This window comes from Thunnus albacares, chromosome 18 (assembly GCF_914725855.1).
Source record: "Thunnus albacares chromosome 18, fThuAlb1.1, whole genome shotgun sequence".
Taxonomy (NCBI): Eukaryota; Metazoa; Chordata; class Actinopteri; order Scombriformes; family Scombridae; genus Thunnus; species Thunnus albacares.
This window is the reverse complement of record NC_058123.1, coordinates 27,887,868-27,908,255: the sequence shown is the minus strand read 5'-3', so window position 1 is coordinate 27,908,255 and position 20,388 is coordinate 27,887,868. Positions and strand designations below refer to the sequence as shown.

The following is a 20,388-nucleotide window of genomic DNA, read 5'->3' as shown; positions in this document are numbered from 1 at the left end:
AGCTGATACTGCGTGTTAGTGGTGCAAACCCCTAATAAATTTGTAATTAATCAAATATCTAAAAAACAAATGACAAGCAGTGAACCTCTGGCTTTTGGGGTTACTAGGGGTCTGGGGCCCCAGGGCAGTTTCTCTGTGTTTCACTATGAAAACATCTGCTCCTGGACCAATGACTCACACTAAATGTGGGACTATGTGCTGTCATTGCACCAGTTAGTGACTGTGTACACAGTTAACCCAGCCTGAGTCCAGGCAACTGTGTACAAAGATTACCTCACAACATTTTCTGAGGTTATTCAGATTCAGATCTTCATACTGTGACGTGAGCTGTTGCTGTCAGGTCTTACTCATAAAACATTACTTTATTGAAAAAAACTATGAAACCACATGAAACCACAGTGTTTGAACTCATTGCCAACCACTTTCATAATAATGATCCAAAACAGATTCAGATGGGCTCATGGCCTGATTTAATTTTATCACACTTAAATGCTATAGGCAAAATCTTACACCCAAGAGAAATCAGCTGACATAAATGCAGTTTCCTCTCTGTTCAACGGCCAAGGACAAATAGATTTGATACTCTTCATAGGACCCACACAACCTATCTTGTGTAGATCTTTTGACATCTGCTGTATTCTGATTTATTAATGTTCTGATTAAATAATAGTATTAAAACAATTTATCCCATGTACATGTGATACTCAGTACATGACATAGGTTAGTTTTACCAGGCCTATAATTTAACAAAAGTGGTTGTGTCCCCTCTAACCACTGCTTTAGTGGAAGGCCATGGTCCAATATTTCTTGTAACATCTACAGTATGTCCGCTGTATAGAACAGGTGGGACTTGTTCTTTCAGGTTTTCATCTGCACTTGCAAATACATGTAGTGTGTGACAAAAACACGTCCTGTACAGTATTGCAAATTAAACACATCTCTTTAAATGTAATAACAAAATGATTGGTAAGTGCTGATCTACCTGAAAGACATTTGAACAGTGATACTGTGTTTGGGCTCATGGCCATAGCTTACATTGAGGACAATGAGGTCATGGCCTCTGCATTTTGCAACTAGGGGTTATTTAAACATTCATTTTGGTAAATTAAACTTACAGAAAATAAAATCGAACAGTTAACTGTTTCCAGAAAATATTGTTTAAAAATGAAAATAACAATTTAAAGACTTTATTATTGGTGATCACAGTAATTCTAACAGTCGTGTTTGGGTCTTATTTACCACCCAAATCTGAGATGAACAGATTTTTTTTTTTTGATGGAATAAAAAAAACAAGATCTCTCCAGTCTTTCGCGTGACTCTGAACCATGTATATTAATACCTTATAATAGATGATCTTATAATACACCGATGCTCTGAACGCACCATGCGCTGCGGAGCAGATCAGCCAAAACAAAACGTCACCGCTCCGTCCTACAGCCGCGTTTGACGTAGCCAATCACAGTTTACGTAGCGTACGTACAACAAGGCTGCGTTGCATGGACGATACGTGCAGTGCAGCCAGTCTTCACTTGTGTTGTCGTTTATTCTTCACCTGCCCATGTGTGTTACTCTGTGTTTTAAAGCCCTTTGACGTGAGGAGTCGGACACAGGTTCAGTGCGGTTTGCGGAAACAACAAACCCAGGAGGATGTGTCACATGTAGGACCGCTCGCTTACGACTTTTGAGCAAGCTGCTAGCTACTTTTAGCTTTGTAACGCTAGCTATTAACCTCACTAAATACTTGTTAGTTAGTAGGATAAGTTTAAATAGCTCTTGCTGTTTTGTTATTTGCCAACGGAAACATTCGACTTGGAAACTTATAACACTAAGTTGTAATCAGGTCACAGAAGTTATAGGAAGAGGTCGGCGGACCTGCTGACCTTCCGTGACAGCTGGGTGTGTGTCTCCATGAATGGACGGTATCTACACCCGACCAGAAGACTGACAGGATCCGGAATGTCTGCTGCCTAACAGCAGCACCGAACAGGACCCTCATTCAACGTTTCCAGCTGGACTGTTAGTTGAGTTTATGGTTGTGTGTTCAGTTAGAAGAATGACTCGCCGCGCTGTGGTGAACCTGGTGTGCCTCGGGAATCGAGCTGTCACCCTGATGTACGGAACCTCGCTTCGCCCCCTCCACACTTCGATATGTAACACTTCATCACAGCCCAAATCTGGATTCAAACCGGAGAAAGTGGCAGTTGTCACAAAGACTACAAGATATGAGTTTGAACAGCAGCGGTATCGCTACGCAGGGCTGTCTGAGGAGGACTTGAAACAGCTGGTAAGACTGCATTTCACTTTCAGGCATGCTTACCAACAACCCCCAGGGCGAGACAGGTTACATTTGACCTGTCACCTGATTTTTATTATCTATTTATTTATTTGCTGTTTCTGTGTTTTGCAGCTTCGTATGAAGGGCTCCAGTTACAGCGGCCTGCTGGAAAGACACAACATCCACACCAGCAATGTGGAACATATTGTGAAGAGTCTGCGGTAAGATGTGGCCTGTCACAGGGAGATTATCACAGCCACATTCTTAAGAGGCAGATAGGTGGAGGTTTTCTTTTCTTGCAGCTGGGACACTATTTGTTCAAACAGACTTGTGTAATTATGTGCTTGCAGGAAAGAAGGCATTGAGGTGCGAGTGGTGAAGAGAGGAGAATATGATAAAGAAGTGGTGCGATGGGCAGATGCCATTATCTCTGCTGGAGGTAGGAATTTCAGATTATTTGGTTGTTTGGGTTTTGTAGTTTTTTTTGTACTTTAACCATCTCTGCCTGTAACATTGAATTATCATGTTATTCGTCTGTTCCAAACTGAAAATATAGTCTTTTATGTTATTATCTCTGCCATTTGTTTGAGTCAATGCACACTGAATAATAGAATCTTCCTTGGACATCAACTTTTTGTGTCCAGGCATGACGTACAGAATGAGCAGGACTTTAACTTATTCAGCCCAGGGGGGGCAAAAAGTCACATGAACAAAGGCTTCAGACAACGGATGCAACTACACAATACAAGTTCTCTAACTGCAGTTTGTTTTGTTAGGTGACGGGACAATGCTACTTGTTGCCAGTAAGGTTTTAAGCAAGGACAAACCAGTTGTTGGAGTAAACACAGACCCTGAGAGGTAAAACACTGGGCAACACTGTTCGGGAAGGGCTTGGACTGTTAAATGGATAAAGAACAAATGGATCACGTGATATACTATAGCTTTTTTTGGGGAAAGCTTCTTAGGATTTTGGCCAGAGTCAATTTGAATGGTGTTTCTGTTGTCATGTCATCAAACCACATTGTTATTATTTAACAGTCATCTTATATTCATGCTGAGTTCATTGCATTTCCCTCTTTCATCTCTAAAGGTCAGAAGGTCATCTGTGTCTGCCTGTGCGGTACACTCGTGCCTTCCCAGAGGCCCTGGAGAAACTCTGTCGTGGTGAGTTCAGGTGCGTATTTACCCGTGAATAATCTGGGTGTTGACTTCCTCCCGGTGAGCTCTCTGCCCTGTCTTCCTGTGTTGCTCTGTTCACTTTCATCATCTGTTTCCAGCTGATTAGTTACACCCTATAAGCTGCTACCACAAAAAAGAAAAAAACTAGTAATGTCAAGAATCAAACAAAAAAATCACCCAAAATTCATCACTGCCAACTGTAATTTGGTATATCTTAAGGCTGCAGATCTATTAGCTACTAGTTTAGAATTCAATACAATACAACCTGTTTTGGAACAAGTCACATGGTCTCTAAAATCACACTGCTGTGTCCTCAGACTCTGTGTGATTGCCTAAATTCATTTACTGTCCTGTAGAAATCACCTAACTGCTACAAGAGGTCACTGCATCAGAGCTTTATACTAAACCTGCTGCACAGGGTGATGTAATCTAAGTGTAACTCACAGATTTTAGTGCCCAGTAAGAATTTATATGGTGATTTCAGGTCAAAAGATGCCTAGATGTTCAGTGTAAAACCTGGATAAATTCAATCAACAAGCAGGTCCTAGGACTTGAAACGCTCTATGCAACGTAGCTTAATTTTCAAGCAAATCGAATCCAGTTTTAACTTAGATATCTTAATGTCATTTAAGCTTTGAATCACTAAATCAAAAATTGATGCTTATTGGGTCTATTAAGTCTTTCAGCACATTGTTTAGCTGTCCAGCTGCAACTTCACTGGCTGCCATATCACCTAAAATCAAAATCACAGATAATTGTCACAATCATTACTTGTACAGAAAACTATGGATTATGATTGAATAATATTTATTTACCACATTGAACAGTTGCTCTGTTTCTCCTGCACACACTCCACACTGGACGCTCCGTGATTTTCCCACTTTATCTCCATTTAGCTTAGTTTTGTCCTCTATCATATTGAATAGAACAAAAGAGCACCCACATGATCGACAAAACATCTTTTTTTGTGTACTAGCTTGTTCTCATCTGCACCCGCCCCCAGCTACATTTTTGAGTCATTTTGTCTTCAGCTAAAGAGCCAGATATTCCCATCAGGAGTTGGTGGATAACAAAAAAAATGAGCTAATAGAGAGTCAATATTGGACTTCCATTCATTCCCTTAGGTGCACTGTCAGCTGCAACAGATGATGATACTGGACAGAGAGCTGCAGAAAGACCCCGATGCAGCTGTTTAACTACTACTGAAAGCTGCTGTGCTGAAATATCACAATAAAAATCATAACATGTAAAAGACCTCTCATTAAACAGGTACATCACATGATGACAAACTACTAAAAGGGGACTTATTCTGCACGTTTCCAGCTCTATATTTTAAACCTGGGGCTCTACTGGAATATCTTTGCATGATTTACAGTTCAAACACCTCCTTACTTATCTTATACTGGCCCTATAAGATTAAATTAACAAGTAACTTGTCATGCTGGTCTCACTGTATTCACTACAGGCTTCAGAACTGAACTGTAAACTATTTAACAGATGAGCAGTGGCTGAGTTGAAGCCTCGTGTTGCTTTGAGACGTCACCTCTCTGCTGTGTTCAGGTGGCTATGGCGTCAGAGGATCCGACTGCATCTAGAGGGCACCGGAATCAATCCCACCCCAGTGGACCTACATGAACAACAGCTGAGCCTGGAGCAGCACAACCAAGCTCACCGCATCACCACCATGGACAGCCACCGGAGTACGACTCCACCACCTGTGATGTGTACCTGTCCCAGTCCTTCTGTCTGTCTGTCTGTGTCCTCTTGTCTGCTCTCCTGTTCCGCTGACTGTTGCTTTAACACAATTTACATTTGTGGATTAGGATTAGATTGATTATATCGGGCTGAGATTGGGATCTAATCAGGAGTTTGTTTTTTTATGTATCTGTATCTGCTTTTTTTGCTGTTTTTGTTCTCTAGCAGTTCTTGTACTAATTCAGTGACATTTCTCAGGGACAGGAACACTACACGAGAGCTTCTCCAAGCCTAGTCTCCTCCCCATCAGAAGCCTGAATGAAATTTTCATCGGAGAATCTCTGTCCTCCAGGTACCTCTGTCATCCAAACTGACGTTCGTAACCCCATGGAATCATGGTGCACTTGTGTCTGTGTGCATGCTGTAACCCCCCATTAATCCCAAGCACCCTTCACCACCACCCTGCTCGTGTCTCCAGCACTCATCAGGGGAATCTCTGTCCACCACAGGGTGAAGTTAAAATCCTTCAAACCCCATGTTAAACTCTTGCTCCATAGGGCTTCCTACTATGAGATCTCAGTGGATGACGGCCCTTGGGAAAAGCAGAAGAGTTCCGGACTCAGCATTTGCACAGGAACAGGATCCAAAGCCTGGTACAGATGAGTATACTCAAGTTTCAGCTTAACATCAAATGTTTAACTAGTGCCTCATCCATTCCTCAGCTACTGCATATTCAAGAAACTTAAGGTTTAAGTTGGTACACAAGACTAAAAAAAAGGACTTAAAGGATAATTCTGGTTTATTTCAACCTGGTGTATTTCTTGTAAATGTGGCCATTGTGACTCTGTAGATCATGCCAACAGGCTGTATAGGCTGACACTGCACCCGCTGCACACAACTGAGCAACATACCAGTTTATTATTCTCAGCCTTAGTAGTGGAGCTAAACATGTAAAGTTTGTCCTGAGAGTGGTGGTAGAGGAAATTCTTTAGGGTCATAAAAAGGGTTTACCTCGGGAGCATGAATATTCTCAGTAAATGTCACGGCAGTTTTCTCATTACATTTAAATATTCCCTGTTTCATGACACTCCCTGAGCTTTCCTCTAGCCCATATGTAGCCTTTATTTCAGCTTTGCACACCAGAGATCTATCAAAGAGATTGCCACAAGACCATGGTCTTTATCTGAAGCTAATATGAAGCTTCAGCCGTCAAAATGAGTAAAATCAAGTAGATATCTTTCAACGTTATGGTTAAGTTTCTTCAAGTTATTAATACTACGGATGTAATCCCACCTCTGACCACAATGTGGGTTGCAATGGCAGAGTGGCGCTGTCCGTATTTCCACTTGTTGACTCCATGGGCAGAAGAAGAAGCAGAAACAATATTGTTTATAAGGCATTTTTATATATTTCTTGAGAACCGCTCATCCAAACAACTTCACATTCGATACTGCACTTCCTTGAGTCCCCAGCAATACATCCGCCAGGTATGACGTAGACTGGATGAATGGTTTTTGAGATATGCGAAGGACACACATACAGACAGACAGACAAACAGCGATTCCAACACAAAAAGGGAATTTGATGCAAAAAAGACTGTAAATGTGACAGATATCCACTTGATATGACTAACTCAGACTGCTGAAGTCTCATATAAGCTTCAGATAAACTTTTAAATGCATTTTTGCAAAAAATGTGTGAACACACTGTGGATTTTGGCCGCCATCACTTAAACTGAAAACACACTTTTAATAGCCAGTATAAAGAGGAGGAATGATTACAGCAAGTAAAACCTTTTTCAGTGTAAATATGGGCACCTGACTGTTGTTTTCAGACAGATGTGAAAAACTGTGAACCTGTCCTTTAAACTGAGCCTCGACATCCTAATTGGAACGAAGCGCTGACTCTGCAGCCATATTTTCTAACATGACATCCCATGTGTTAAAGCCTGTATTGCTCAGCTCACTGATGTTCTCTCTCTGTGTCCACAGGTCATATAATATCAACAAACTTGCTGAACAAGCTGTGGAGGAGGTTCTAAAAATTGGTATGTATGTACGCAGGTTTTGATGCTAAAATCTCTTGTGAAACCAGAAATGAAGCATAAAGTAAAGCATGTTTATCTCCAGAAACGCCCCCTGATTTGTCTCACAACAACAAAACGTGTCTTTTTATTTCAGGAAAGTCTCAAACAGGCCTTGATATCCCACTTAATCGTGAATTTATTGAAAAAGGTGAGTTGATTATACTTATTACTGTTGACTTGTACATTATTAGGCGCTTCATTTTATGCGAGGATGGTGTTTTATCTGTGTGTATGTGTGTGTCCTCAGTTACTGATGAATACAACGAGTCCCTGGTGTTCAGTCCCGAGGACAGACGCTTGTTCTTCAGTGTCAGGGAGCCCATTGTCAACAGAGTGTTCTCCAGCGGCCGGCAGAGAGGCTTCGCCAGCAAGTCAGTGACTGCTCCTCCTGCTCAGGAACGTAAGCTAAATACAAGCTGTAAAGACGTACCTTTCTGAGTTGTGTGTTGCCTCTGCTCCTTCAAGGGTTTGCGTTCGCTCGCGGTGCTGGGATGCCTGCATGGTGGTCGACGGCGGGACCTCATTCGAGTTCAACGACGGCGCCATCGCAACAATCAGCATGAGTGACGAGGATCAGCTCCGCACCGTGGTTCTGGAAAACTGACATGAGTGCGGAGCGCTCAAGACTCGACTGGTTTCTCTCAAGCCAACAGTGTTCAAAGGGATGTGGTTAAAGGGAAGTACCAGCTTTTAGCCTCCACAGGTGTTGAAGATTTTTATACCTGACAAAAAGGTATCAATGTTACTTTTTTTTTTTAATTGTGGATTGTGCATTTTTCCAAATCAATTATTTTTCTTTCTTATTAATCTCCATCCCACTATCCCCAGGATACAACAGGTTATAATCAGCTCTGCAGATGCTATTAAGTGTCTTTCACTGCATCAAATCAACAGTGAATCTGTCAGCAGAGGCAGAAATGAAATATCAGGTATAAGGATGGCTTCTGTTAATAGAAAGCACATTCATTGTTGTAAATATGTTTCCTTTTCAGATTAGATTTTGGTCCAGTTTTGGTCGCAGCAGTGACTTCCGTCATTGTGTCAATAAAATAGCCTTGATGATGATGATGATGATGATGATGATGCATGTCTCTTATGGGGTCAGATTGAAAACGGACAGAAGATTTTGATGTGCTTTCACACCTGTCTGGCTATCAGTTCATGACTTTTAAAGAATAAGGCTGAGCTTATGCTATATTTTCTTATTGTCATTGTGTAAATTCCAGTGTCTCAGTCCATCTCTCAATACTGTCTGTGGCAGTTCCAGGCACATTGGTTTCTACTGATGGCATCAATTTAAAAAAAAAAAAAAAAAAAAAAAAAAAAAAACAGCTCACAAACATTTTTGAAAAAGGCTTGGTAATTTCCTAAAACAGCTGCTAACTGTAGTTATAAAAAAAATGTTAGTCAAATGGTAGAAAATACTACATTTAATGAGGACTGTGTTCAGCGGTGGATTAATGCATATTTGGTGCTCTAGTGAGTATTTCTGGCAGCAGGACGGTGTGTGTGGGATTGAGTGAAAATAAACTACAGTGTGTGTTCATGGTAAATGAAGGAACATGTCACCCAGTGCAACAGTGTGACTCATTGATGTGTTTTTAATAGTTTGTGGACAATAATGCAGCTCTATGGCACAGAAGAAGAAGATACACACACACACAGTACTTGTTAGTAGATCAGTTCATTGACAATAAGAAAAATAGAATGTGACCAGTCTTATCTGATAAAGTCAGTCTTATGTTTGCTGAAAGTATATAAAAGTATACATTTATATGGTGAACTGAAAGCACAGCAGCAGTTTGTTACAGCTTGTTTGTTGACTAAAGATATTTTTGGAACATAGCTTATATTTTTTCTAGCTTTTTGGGCCATTCAGGTGAGAAGTTGGAGGGGGGAAATTATCAAGTGCATTAAACACACAACTCCATGCTTAAAGGGGCTTTTTACTCCATTTTTTTTTAGGTCAAAAGTCTGTCTCGAAACCCTCACGAGACAGAACAATTAGCTCGAGAAGTGCTACTGAAACAGCATGTGCCTGGAGAAGACTAACAAGACAAAATAGTTTAAAGAGTAACTACACACCCAAATTCTGCTAGCTCCCTCCGTCCCAGCATATTTAAAAGATGCAGCAGAGGACTGCACAGGACAACCACTGCAGGGGTCGTGGCCTCATGGCTACGCAGTGTGTGTGTGACATGGGAGGTAAGGGGGGAAAACACTGAATGACCGCAGCTCTCAGTGTAGCATGAATAGATATAGAGCTGGTAGTCAGAGCTAACCAGCTATGAGCAGCTGCTGTCAGACTCTCTGTGTCCATGCTGGAAACACAGAGAGTCCGCTGGAGCTTTGACAGTCACTAGAAGCACATTCATGGCCCTTTTGTAAAAGTTTCTGTGTGGCGTCTGTGTTGTAGCTGAGCTAGCGGCTCTATGAGAGGCTCTCCGGTGTGCGTCGGTCTGTGTCTGTGGGGGGAGTGTCAGTCAGGGTTGCCAGGTCTGTGTGACAAAAGCAGCACAATGGCCAATCAAAACCAGCCTAATGCCAGAACTCAAAATATGCCTCTGCCAAACCATATACACTGCTTTTAAAGTCTAGCAGCATTGCTATCACTGCCAAATATCCATAAAGTAACACCATGAATGTTTAATGTGCCAGTGTGTGTGTGTGTTTAGTGTACAGCACGTTGTGTGTGTGTGTGTGTGTGCGCGCGCGTGTGTGTGTGTGTACATGCTGATCTAGAGTCAGTTTGGTAGGATTTGGGTATAAATGAATAATTTCATTTCAAATGCAGATTTTTATTTATAGATAGTTATGTAATTTGCATTCAATCTGCAGCAACACTTCAAAAGTAGCCCAATTCTACGGGACAACCATGGACCTGGAACCCTGGTGTCAATACATAGCTGTTAGCGTGTTAACGTTGTTTTTTTTTTTTAATATTAATTTCATGACGTCCCGAATGGTCAACTCTATGTCAGAATTGGCCTTGCAAGGTTCAGGGCTGACTTAAAAACAGTAGATGGTGTGTTGAGCCATTTTCAGCCCATCAAATACTGATTTTTTTTTATTGGTGTCAATGTCAATATTAACACCAGTGTTGATTCATCACAGTACAATCATATAATTTAGTTTGCAGCTTAAAAAACACATTTCAGCATGCATTACCTCTTGAATATAAACTGATACAAATGATTTTTCACCAGTAAAGCCACTTGACACTACGACAACAACAAACAATGCGGGTTGGTGATGATGAAATGATGAAGAGGACACAGTGAAGTAGTCGTAATGATTTATGTATTTAATAAAAAATCAAGGTGGTCTCTTGTATAACACCGTAGAATATTGTTGGTGCACCTTGTAACACCTCACCGCCATGGACTCTGAACCAGGAGGTGTTTGTTCTTTTTGAAGACGAGTTTACAAAATGATCAGGAAATTGTAATATGCAGTGTGCCAAAGGTGGAAAATACTGTGTCACTATGTTAGGATGTTTTGTTTTTGAATCAGATAAAGGGCTGTGGAAAAGAAGTGTGTGTGTGTGTGTGGTTATTTTAACTCATTACTGGTTCTTTGTTATCTACAGTACAGTGGATAGACTTAATGAATAGTCTGAGATTTTGGGAAATGCGCTTATTCACTTTCTCTTCATGTCACATGAGAAGATCTTAACAACTTTGATATCTATATTTTAACACGACACGCAGAATTCACTTTTACACAACTTTGCTAAATTCTACTAAATTCAAAGTGTCATCTATAGTTTATAGATACTCAGTTTTGTTATATACTGTATATATAATATATATATGTGAAATATCTTTATAAAGGTTGCCGGTCATGTGCACCAATCACCTGTATATTATACTGAAGTGAATTAACTGAATGAAGCCAACATGTTGACGTATGACAGCAGAAAAATCACAGGTGTTAATAATAAAAATGAATGATGGCTGAATTCCATTTAGCTGCTCCAGTTTCAGGACCCTGGTACTGGGACACTTGGATGGAGTCATTGTTAATGTTATTACACCTGAACTTTTCCATCACTCTAAAACATAAAATCATCACAATGATGCTTTATGAGTGGATTCAGTTAGCCATCATGTTAGGATTCAGTTAGCCATCATGCTAGGTAGGAAGTTTCATATACATCAGTCAGTCAGTTTATGATCAGTTAAATGTTCTAATAGCTTTAATTGTTGCTTTTGGCTTGTTAGTCTGTTAGTTTTCAGCCATGCCAGTGATGTGGCTCTAGGACTGTCAGTGTCAGCTCACCGCTTTGGATCTAACTGAAACATCACAGCTATTGGACTATTTACCATGAAATTTTGTGTACATTCATATTTCCACAAAGGATGAATCCTACTGATGTTTCATCTAGCTCCATCATCAAGTCAAGGACTGTGGTTTATGACCAAATACCTGCAAAACCAACGATGTTTCCATCAGCCTCAGCTGTAGTTTGTGGTTAGTGCTAAGTAGCAAATGTTAGTATGCTAACATGCTAAACTCAAATGAACATGGTAAACATACCTGCTAAACATCAGTATATCATAACTGTCTTCGTTTGTGAGCATGCTGATATTCACACTTTGCTCAACCACTGTGCCAAAGTAGTTAAACATCATGTCATGTGTAATTCATTTTAAATGGAAATTGCTGTAAAGTATACATATCTATTTACATATACATACATACTATGCACAGCCACAATCATTGCTACAACAAAAACTGACGACCCTTCAACGCAATCCGTCATAATACCTACTGTACACACACAAATACACACACGAGACACAGATGTGGCTGAAAGCTATTAAGATTTTTTTCTGTCAAACTATCATTGCTAATGAACATGGTAAACATACCTGCTAGCTGACACTAACTTTCATATTTTATCTCATTTTGATAAATAAGTAAAGTGTTACAGACAAACAAAGCTCAGACACAAAGAACTGTTTGTGTATTCAGTGGTTTACTTTAAAGACTTAGAAGGGAAAAGTACAAAAAAAGTACAAAATTCATGTTCCATTAAAGTTCAGTCTCTGACATCTGAATGAAATGGTAATATAGAGCACATCTGCACACAGACATGCAAACTGTGATAATGAGCTTTGTAAAAGCAACTGGTGTCCAGTTGGAGAGAAGTCAAATGCACACTGATGTCAACCTGGTCCAGTTATTACAGTAGTGAAGTAGTGTCTCTTTAGCGACAGTGTGGCTCAACAGAAACATCCACACCTGATCCAGATCCATCATTTCACATTAAAACCTCTGCACTGATTCAAACTTTACACGAGGGCATTATTACAGCTGTCAACAGGACACATTACCATCTGATTACATTTTATAAAAGAATGAACTGTCCTAAACATTTTTTAGACATCCTAAAACATCCATTGAGCTTTTCAACCATCTTTCCCTTACAAAATATTTTAAATTAACACATTATTTGAACCTAAAACAGATTCAATAACCCATTAAAAAAAGTTTCTGTTAACACATTCCAACGAGAACTGGATTCAACATTCAAGTTTCCTATTTTTTAAAAAAAGTATTACAATTCTCTACAAGCTTGCATGTTCAGTACTTAAGGTCCACTATGACCTTTGGTACCATTAATGCCAGCCAGGGCTGTGCGATATGACCATATATATATTATGTACGGCAGAAAAACATCTATCGTTTCATATTACGCTCTATCGTTTGTTTCATTGTGTCACTAATCACTCTTTATGGCAATATTTTCATCATTTGGACGACGTTTTGTGTTCTTCCGCAGGGCACGGGGTGCAGGCGGGAAATTTGCATGAAGGCGACACGAACAAACATGGAGGAGAGTAAACGTAACACAGAACAGGAGAAGGCCTCTGGTCAGCCAAGACAAAACCAGGAGCTTGTACATAAATGCGGGGCTACTTGTGTCATATGGATGTAGTTTAGGTATGAAAAGTCTGACACGGACCAAACAACTGCAACGTACTTTACAAATGATGCTGCAGATCAGTCTCCTAACCTGTTTTACATCTAGAATCATGCTCAAAGCTTCTAAATAAAAGGAGAAAAATCATCAAATATGAGTAGGTACCTTTTATTTGTTGAGTGTATAATTCTAAATGTAATAAGAGGCCTTTCCATTTGGTCATTTGATATAAACTATTCATTGAATTTAAAGAAATGTGCTTTAGTGTGATAGGTATTGTTATCTGGATATGATATTACCTATATTGAGATATGAGATTTTGGTCATATCGCACAGCCGTCATGCTAGCTAACACTAAAAGCATCTTCTGTAGCAGCAAGAAACACTGAAACAAGGCTCCATCTCTGCACACCAGGCCAGACTCCCTGTATGTGTGTCAAAATACTGCAGGATTAAACTAGCTCCATCTTTAAAAAAAAAAAAAAAAAAAAAAACGCTTACAACTTGATTCTCAGTCGACACGGTCTGTTCCACATGACACGGTCACTGAAGCAGCCGACGAGCACGTTGGCGGGCGTGGGCCGGGCGATGCTGGAGAAAGGCCTGGAGTTGATGCTGATGCGAGGAGTTTCCTTCTTCAGAGCGGGCAGGTGGCTGTCCTGTACGAGGCCGTACACGTCCAGCAGGCACAGCATGGGGAACGTCTTCCCGAGGTCACTGCAAATATAACTGCGGTTAGGTTTTCACCACTCAAGGTAACAGCAGCAGCAGGGACAGCAGCGGCGAGGGGGGGGGGGGGGGGGGGACTTACGTGAGGGCAGCGAGATGAATGTGATAGCAGCGACTCAAGGACAGATGCAGCAGATATTTCAGTTGTGCAAGGACAGGGAAGCAGTCAGCCATCAGCAGAGTGCTGTCACTGTAACACAGAGGAACCAGGGTCAATATACTGTAGCACAGACCACAAAGAGCTTCAACATGCATTCATTGATTGATTGATTGGTTTTGGCCACTTTGGGGGCAGCAAAACACTCAGAAAACAAAACACTGATTTCCTTATCAAGTTGTTAAAAACAGCTGCTTATTCACACATATAGTAGTCACAGAGCAACATCAGTGTTCAGTTAGAGTTGTATTTGTGTCCACTTAAATATGTCCAATATTCACTCTTCTTTTAGCGCCGTTTTGTCTCAAACGCCTGAGAAAAATATTCCCCTCTAGAGCTTCTAAATGCTCCACTATGTTCATCAGCTAGTAGCTAACTGTGTTTGCAGGTAGTGTACAGTGTGTTTCTATCAGAGCACTGAAATCAGCTGCCTGCTGCTGCTGCTGGACATCAGGTTGATAGAGGGCGGGAAAATCAAATCAATGAACTAAAAAGGCCTCGTCTCGACCAAATAAACAGCAACAGCTGTTGAGAGATTTGACTAAAGAACTAAAATGTCAACCTCATGGTGGTGCTAGATGTAGAGTCATTTGTATACATCCTCTGTTTGTTAATCCATCAAGTCAATGATATTTCACAACATGAGTGAAAACTTTGACCTGCTGGTGGAACTGCTAGAGAAACAGTCAGGATTAGAGTCAGTGGGATTCATCCTCTGGCCACCATGAATGTCTGTTTACATTTTGATGGTGATCCATCCAATAGTTGTTAAGATATTTCTGTCTAAATCAAAGCGGTGTCATTGTTATCCCCAGCGCTTTGCTGCTAGCATAACTAAAAATGAGAGATATACAGCTACGGAGAGTCATGCAGCATCTCCCTGTCTCCATCTATATTCTCTCTCTTGTCAAGAAGTGAAGGCGAGACATCTCGATCTCTCCCGGTGGCTGGCTGCAGTATAGATCATGAGACAAAAATACACAAATCCCAGTAGAGAAGATAGACAGTGCAGTACTTTAGTTAATCCACCAGTTCTACAGAACCAATTCAACTCAGAGCGAACAAAATGCAAGAAGGCTGGCCGGTGTGTGCCAGCCTTCCCTCATGATGCAGAGTAGCCTCTCTCCCACCGCAACACAAGCACCAAAACAAATACTTTTGGTTGCCATGGTGACAAATATTAGACATATAGACATCATGGTGCTAATTTTTAGCTTCTATGAAATGTAAATTTATAAAGTGTGATGTTGTTGATTTCTAAAGCATCCTTCATACTCTCTGTGAAACAGAGTGAAGTGTAACACCATCTTACCTTAAATCTAGAGTCTGAATATGGGGGCATCTCGCCACCAGCACCTTCACATCTGTAGAGAGAAACAACACTTATGAGGACGAGATGAATGTAGAGTAGTTCTCTTCACAACAGACAGCGACTGTAAACCCTCAGCCTCCGACACCTCTCACTCACCGTCCAGCGTGAGGCTCTCTCTGTAGCCGCTGAGGTTGAGGTGAGTAACGCTGGAGCTCACGTTACTGACAACACTCTTCACATGATTATTGTTGAAGTTGCACCATGATATGTTCAGCTGCTCTATTCTGCACGGGAAAAAAAAAAAAAAAACAAACACACACGCAGAGCATTAGTAAAATGTGCAGAGATCGGAGGATGTAGAGCACCAGCGGCTGTTTGTTTTGACATGAAGAGAAGTGAGCAGCAGACCTGGAGCAGGATTTGAGCAGCTCACTCAGAGCGGGAGCAGAGAAGCCGGAGCAGCCGCTCAGGTTGAGCTGCAGCAGCTGTGGATTCTTAGCCAGAGAGCTGAGAGAGACAAGAGGACAAAAGAAATCAAATAAGAAAAGAAGAGCATATAAAAACAGATCACTAGCATGCACACACCTGAAGTAGTAAACACAGTAACCCACAATGATGAGATTCAATCATTTACACGACCAGTTATACAAGTGACAAGTATTGGAGACATCAAGAAAATAGATTTGCTATTTATTTAGGCTACATAAACATTATCTTGCACCGTTTGTATCTCACCAACTGCGTTTCCAATTTACAATAAGATTAAGACATTCATCTGACATGTTTTCACTATTCCTAATCCAGAAGAGAGATGGCTTTCTCTGGGTTTTGGCATCATTTCTGGCCGTGCCTCTCCTCTGTTCTCTGTGTCAATGTTTGAGAGCTGGGCTCAACTCCTACACACCCAAAAAAAAAAAAAGATAACGTTAAAAGATAACATTTACTTGAGTTGACAACAGCTACGCATGTTACTGTGAGTGCAATAAAACCTTTGAGTAAAAAGTCTGTAAGGTTGGATACATACAGACAATTAGCTATTAGCCTAACTAGTGTGCTGTGGTTGTGTCAAACATGCCGGTGGTGGTGATGGGAGACTGTGGACAGAGTAGATGAAAATATCTCTTTTTGTTCTGCACTTATTCTGTTTTGATAAAGTACTCTTACAGGCTTTTTACTCAAAGGTTTTATTGCACTCACAGTAACATGCGTAGCTGTTGTCAACTCAAGTAAATGTTATCTTTTAACGTTTTTTTTGGGTGTGTAGGAGTTGAGCCCAGCTCTCAAACATTGACACAGAGAACAGAGGAGAGGCACGGCCAGAAATGATGCCAAAACCCAGAGAAAGCCATCTCTCTTCTGGATTGGGAAAAAACATGTCAGATGAATGTCTTAATCTTATTGTAAATTGGAAACGCAGTTGGTGAGATACAAACGGTGCAAGATAATGTTTATGTAGCCTAAATAAATAGCAAATCTATTTTCTTGATGTCTCCAATACTGAGAGCAGAACCGGTAACGTCAGAGCTCATCAATACTGTGGTCTTTAATAATTTAGTTTCATATTGGTTTGGGTTCGTCCTTAGTTCAATCACTGTATGTGTTTGACAGTTGGTCATGGGGATGAACCATTTCAGGAACATCTCTAGAGATTTTCTGACCAATGTTGTGATTTTAATTGTAATTATTTTGTATAAATGAACTGTAAGGCCTGTATTTGTACTCTACATCATAGTATGTAGAGAACATATTCACCAGGAAGCAAAGATTTGTCTTTTCTATCACTCACAGAATCAATAATTAACTACAGCTGAGTCAGTTTGCTGGCAGCTGAAACCTTCACTCACTACAGCTTTTACATAACATCTCCAAATATTTAACAGGAGAGAGATAAAGATTTGAATCATGCTTCAATATAATATTTTACAGATGCATTGAGGAGTGTGGTGTATGATAGACAACAGTGAGGATTTGTGAGGGAATAGATGCTTGTTCTCTGGCAGTGGATGAGGAGAGCTGAGAACTGACCTGATGATGGTGTCTGAGAGCTGCAGGCCCTCCAGGCTCAGATACTCCAGCAGCCTGCAGCGACAGATGATGCTCTCCAGAGCTGAGGTGGGGATGATGGAGCTGGACAGGTCCAGTTCAGTTATCTGCAGTGTGCTGAACAAAAGGAAAACACTACATAAGTAATACAACTTTACATCACTGCACTCCTAAAAAAAAAAAACAGCTGCTCACTGTAGATTTTAAGAAATGTTACTGAAATAGGAGTAAATAGTGCATTTGTTGGGGACTATTTTCAGCAGTGGATTCATCTATATTTGGTGTTATAGTGAGGATTTCTGGCAGCAGGATGGTGTGTGTGTGTGTGGGATTGAGTTAAAATAAACTACTGTGTGTGTTCATGGTGATGAAGGAACATGTCATCCAGTGCAGCTTAATGATGTTTTAACAACAATAGAACTCTATGGCACAGAGGAAGAAGATGTATCAGTTTATGTTTGGGTTTGGTCTTTTCATGGGATTTGTTGACAAGAAAATTAACCTGTTACTTGCCCAGATGAGGCACCACTAACTACTGGACTCACCCTGTGCCTGTGAAGTGCAGATCTTCCACGAATGAGCGAGGGCAGCGCAGCCTGCGGACTCCGGTCTTCAGCACCTGCTGCAGAGCTGGACCCATGTGGGTCAACCCCTCCAGATCCACGCTGTGCCACAGAGTCTCATCAAACCTGGGACAGAAACACACACAGGTTGGTGTCATTGGGGAGGAGAGAGAAAACAAAAAAACACAACAACACCATGTGCAAGTCGATCATTTTGGGGCCTGTAACAGCATGAAAAAAAAAATTATGTAACCGGGTGAAATTGGGTGCAAATGTAATAGAAACTGTGGAACAGCAGTAAATCAGGATCAAGTGAGTTAAGGATGAACGTTTCACTCCTGTGTCATTCTCTGAAAATGCATGCTGGTGATTGGACACTCACACTAAGCGGTGCCAGCGCTTGCAAACTACAGACATCCTGAGGAGGTCATGCAGAGGGAGGTAGAAGAGGATCCTGAGAAGCAGCTCATCTGGAAGGTGGTCCCATGAAATGCCTGTAATGAATGAAAAAAAAAAAAGAGAGCAAAGAATGAGGGTTTATCACAGCTACAAACAACACCACACCTGTACAGGAGGTCAGAAAGATGTTTCCTACCTGAAGTGGATTCTTTCTTCCTCCTCGACCGCCTGGCCAGAACAAACTGGTTGCTGTCGTTCTCTTTCCCCTTTGTGATGATGCGTTGGTGCTTGTGTGGAGGTGACCACTGCTGGATGAGCTCTGTTGGAGTGCACTCAGTGTCCAGACCCTCACCCAGACAGCCTCGGGTCTTGCGTTTGTTGACCCTCTTGGACTGGGACAACATGGAGCCCTGGAGACTCAGGCAGGGCAGGTCCTGCAGTGGCATGCTGGATGGAAGGACGAACTAATCAAACCCTCTCAAATATAAAAATGTTGACAAGGCGACACACAACACTTGTTCCTGTCGTTATGTAACAGCAGCTCAGAATAAGATTGGTTTGCGACGCTTTGAGAAAAGAACCTCTCTGCCCGCCATATTGCTGCAGCCAGCAGCGGGGTGACCGCGCCAATTCTAACTGCTAAAGAAAATATAACTACTCTGTCACTTCTGTTTCCAGCCATACATGAGTGCAGAGTTACAGTGACTGTTTATGCACATTTTCCAAAGTTACTATATTGTTTATTGAAGCAGGAAGGAAGCATAGGTAGAACGAACGAAGGCCTGACTGACGAGAAAGCGCGGTATCGATTATTATTAGCTAAGTTTCACACTATAGCAGGTCAAGACAGCGACTACACACTCAGTTATTGCTTATTACACGACTAACGTTACAAACTTGCACTTCACCTAAAACTAGCTTGAGAGATAAATGGTAGTTCTTGAACTGGGACACAACCGAGCCAGCTAACTCGATAGTGTTGGCTCAGTTTCACATGGATGACTTGTTAAAGTTAACTTTAGGCGCTCGGATTACTGTTTTACATTTACAAAGTATAAAAACATTCTCAACCATACCTATCTTCTGGCATCTCCTTCGGTTCAAACCTTAATGTGTAATGTGTGGAGAGAAGCACACATTGAGTACGTGACTGTTTTCACTGCAGCCCTCCAACTGAGACTCTTTAAACTCACCGCCACCAGCAGGGCGCCCTGGATTTACCACGTCACTGACGCGTCTGCACGCCGTACGTCCTACGTCATACGTCTGACTGAGTGGCAGGGGCATGTGTTTTCCGTTTATTCAAAGTATTTTCTTCCCTCGTTATACATCCATGATGTTTAATAGTTAGAATGTGAAAAATTGAAATACCAGTTACAATGCAAGTACACCTGTGATAAATACTAGCTACCTTTCCTATTAATGTTCATGTTATGTATATAATGTTAATTGTTTGTCTTGACTCAGTTATATGGTCATTTATGAGAATGTGATTTGTGTAGTTAAGCTGTAGCGGTCTGTTTTATATGGAAAGGTGTTATTAATCCACCATAGAATCTGATCTGACACTGTAAATATCAATTATAACATTATACTTTATATCAATATATTTATCATTGTGTAACACTGTACAGGCGTTCTAATTCATGAATTAATCCACAAATAATGAGTTAATCTAAGAAATCAAATCTCTTTTTAACTACATAATTCTAACAAAGTGACACAGGCTGTATGGGTGGTCTGATCGTCAAGTGAGTTTCAGTGGGCCGGTCTGAGTCAGTCCTGGGTGGATTTTTATTCCAAATCCTGCCCAAGTTCAGGTCAACAAACATAACAGTGTCTCTGTGCTGTTTATTAACTCACACATTACTAGAAATTCCCATACAGATGCAAGTTTTGTGATCTTCAGTGTCCACTCATGAGGATCTGTGTTAGTGCATGCTTGTGCTGTCTATTTGACTCCCTCCACCACTGATGAGGATGATGATGCCCTACTGGGGACATATTCTCCAAAAATTGAT

At 41.0% G+C, this 20,388-nt stretch overlaps 2 protein-coding genes across 3 annotated transcripts; one reads left to right on the top strand and one right to left on the bottom strand.

Annotated features, from left to right (window-relative positions):
- Nucleotides 1-1,438: 1,438 nt before the first annotated feature.
- On the top strand, nt 1,439-8,532 carry nadk2 (NAD kinase 2, mitochondrial). Of its 2 annotated transcripts, none has more exons than XM_044334569.1 (12): nt 1,439-2,284; nt 2,408-2,496; nt 2,626-2,714; nt 3,052-3,133; nt 3,366-3,449; nt 5,015-5,154; nt 5,408-5,501; nt 5,659-5,802; nt 7,141-7,196; nt 7,330-7,383; nt 7,483-7,606; nt 7,701-8,532. In XM_044334569.1, the coding sequence occupies exons 1-12, from the start codon at nt 2,030-2,032 to the stop codon at nt 7,837-7,839; spliced, it is 1,350 nt and encodes a 449-aa protein (XP_044190504.1). In that variant the 5' UTR covers nt 1,439-2,029; the 3' UTR covers nt 7,840-8,532. The 2 variants fall into 2 exon arrangements, with proteins under 2 accessions (XP_044190504.1, XP_044190505.1); XM_044334570.1 differs by having other exon boundaries at nt 1,443-2,284; nt 5,707-5,802.
- A 4,784-nt stretch (nt 8,533-13,316) lies between these two features.
- skp2 (S-phase kinase-associated protein 2, E3 ubiquitin protein ligase) lies at nt 13,317-19,588 on the bottom strand. The gene is made up of 10 exons (XM_044334571.1): nt 19,444-19,588; nt 18,564-18,814; nt 18,351-18,462; nt 17,951-18,094; nt 17,388-17,522; nt 15,771-15,869; nt 15,519-15,646; nt 15,363-15,414; nt 13,976-14,083; nt 13,317-13,881 (listed from the first exon to the last, which is right to left on the bottom strand). Exons 1-10 carry the CDS (start codon nt 19,455-19,457, stop codon nt 13,662-13,664), a joined length of 1,263 nt encoding a protein of 420 aa, XP_044190506.1. The 5' UTR covers nt 19,458-19,588; the 3' UTR covers nt 13,317-13,661.
- Nucleotides 19,589-20,388: the final 800 nt, after the last annotated feature.

Bases quoted from the DNA above. Each gene is read 5' to 3' on its own strand.
- skp2 (XM_044334571.1), bottom strand. The intron at 15,647-15,770 runs GTCTGCTGCTCA...TTTCCCGTGCAG, and splicing joins CTGCTCAAATCCTGCTCCAG to AATAGAGCAGCTGAACATAT. The intron at 14,084-15,362 runs GTAAGATGGTGT...TCTGTGTTACAG, and splicing joins ATTCAGACTCTAGATTTAAG to TGACAGCACTCTGCTGATGG.
- nadk2 (XM_044334569.1), top strand. From the start codon at position 2,030: ATGGTTGTGTGTTCAGTTAGAAGAATGACTCGCCGCGCTGTGGTGAAC. The intron at 2,497-2,625 runs GTAAGATGTGGC...ATGTGCTTGCAG, and splicing joins CATATTGTGAAGAGTCTGCG to GAAAGAAGGCATTGAGGTGC. The intron at 5,155-5,407 runs GTACGACTCCAC...GACATTTCTCAG, and splicing joins CACCATGGACAGCCACCGGA to GGACAGGAACACTACACGAG.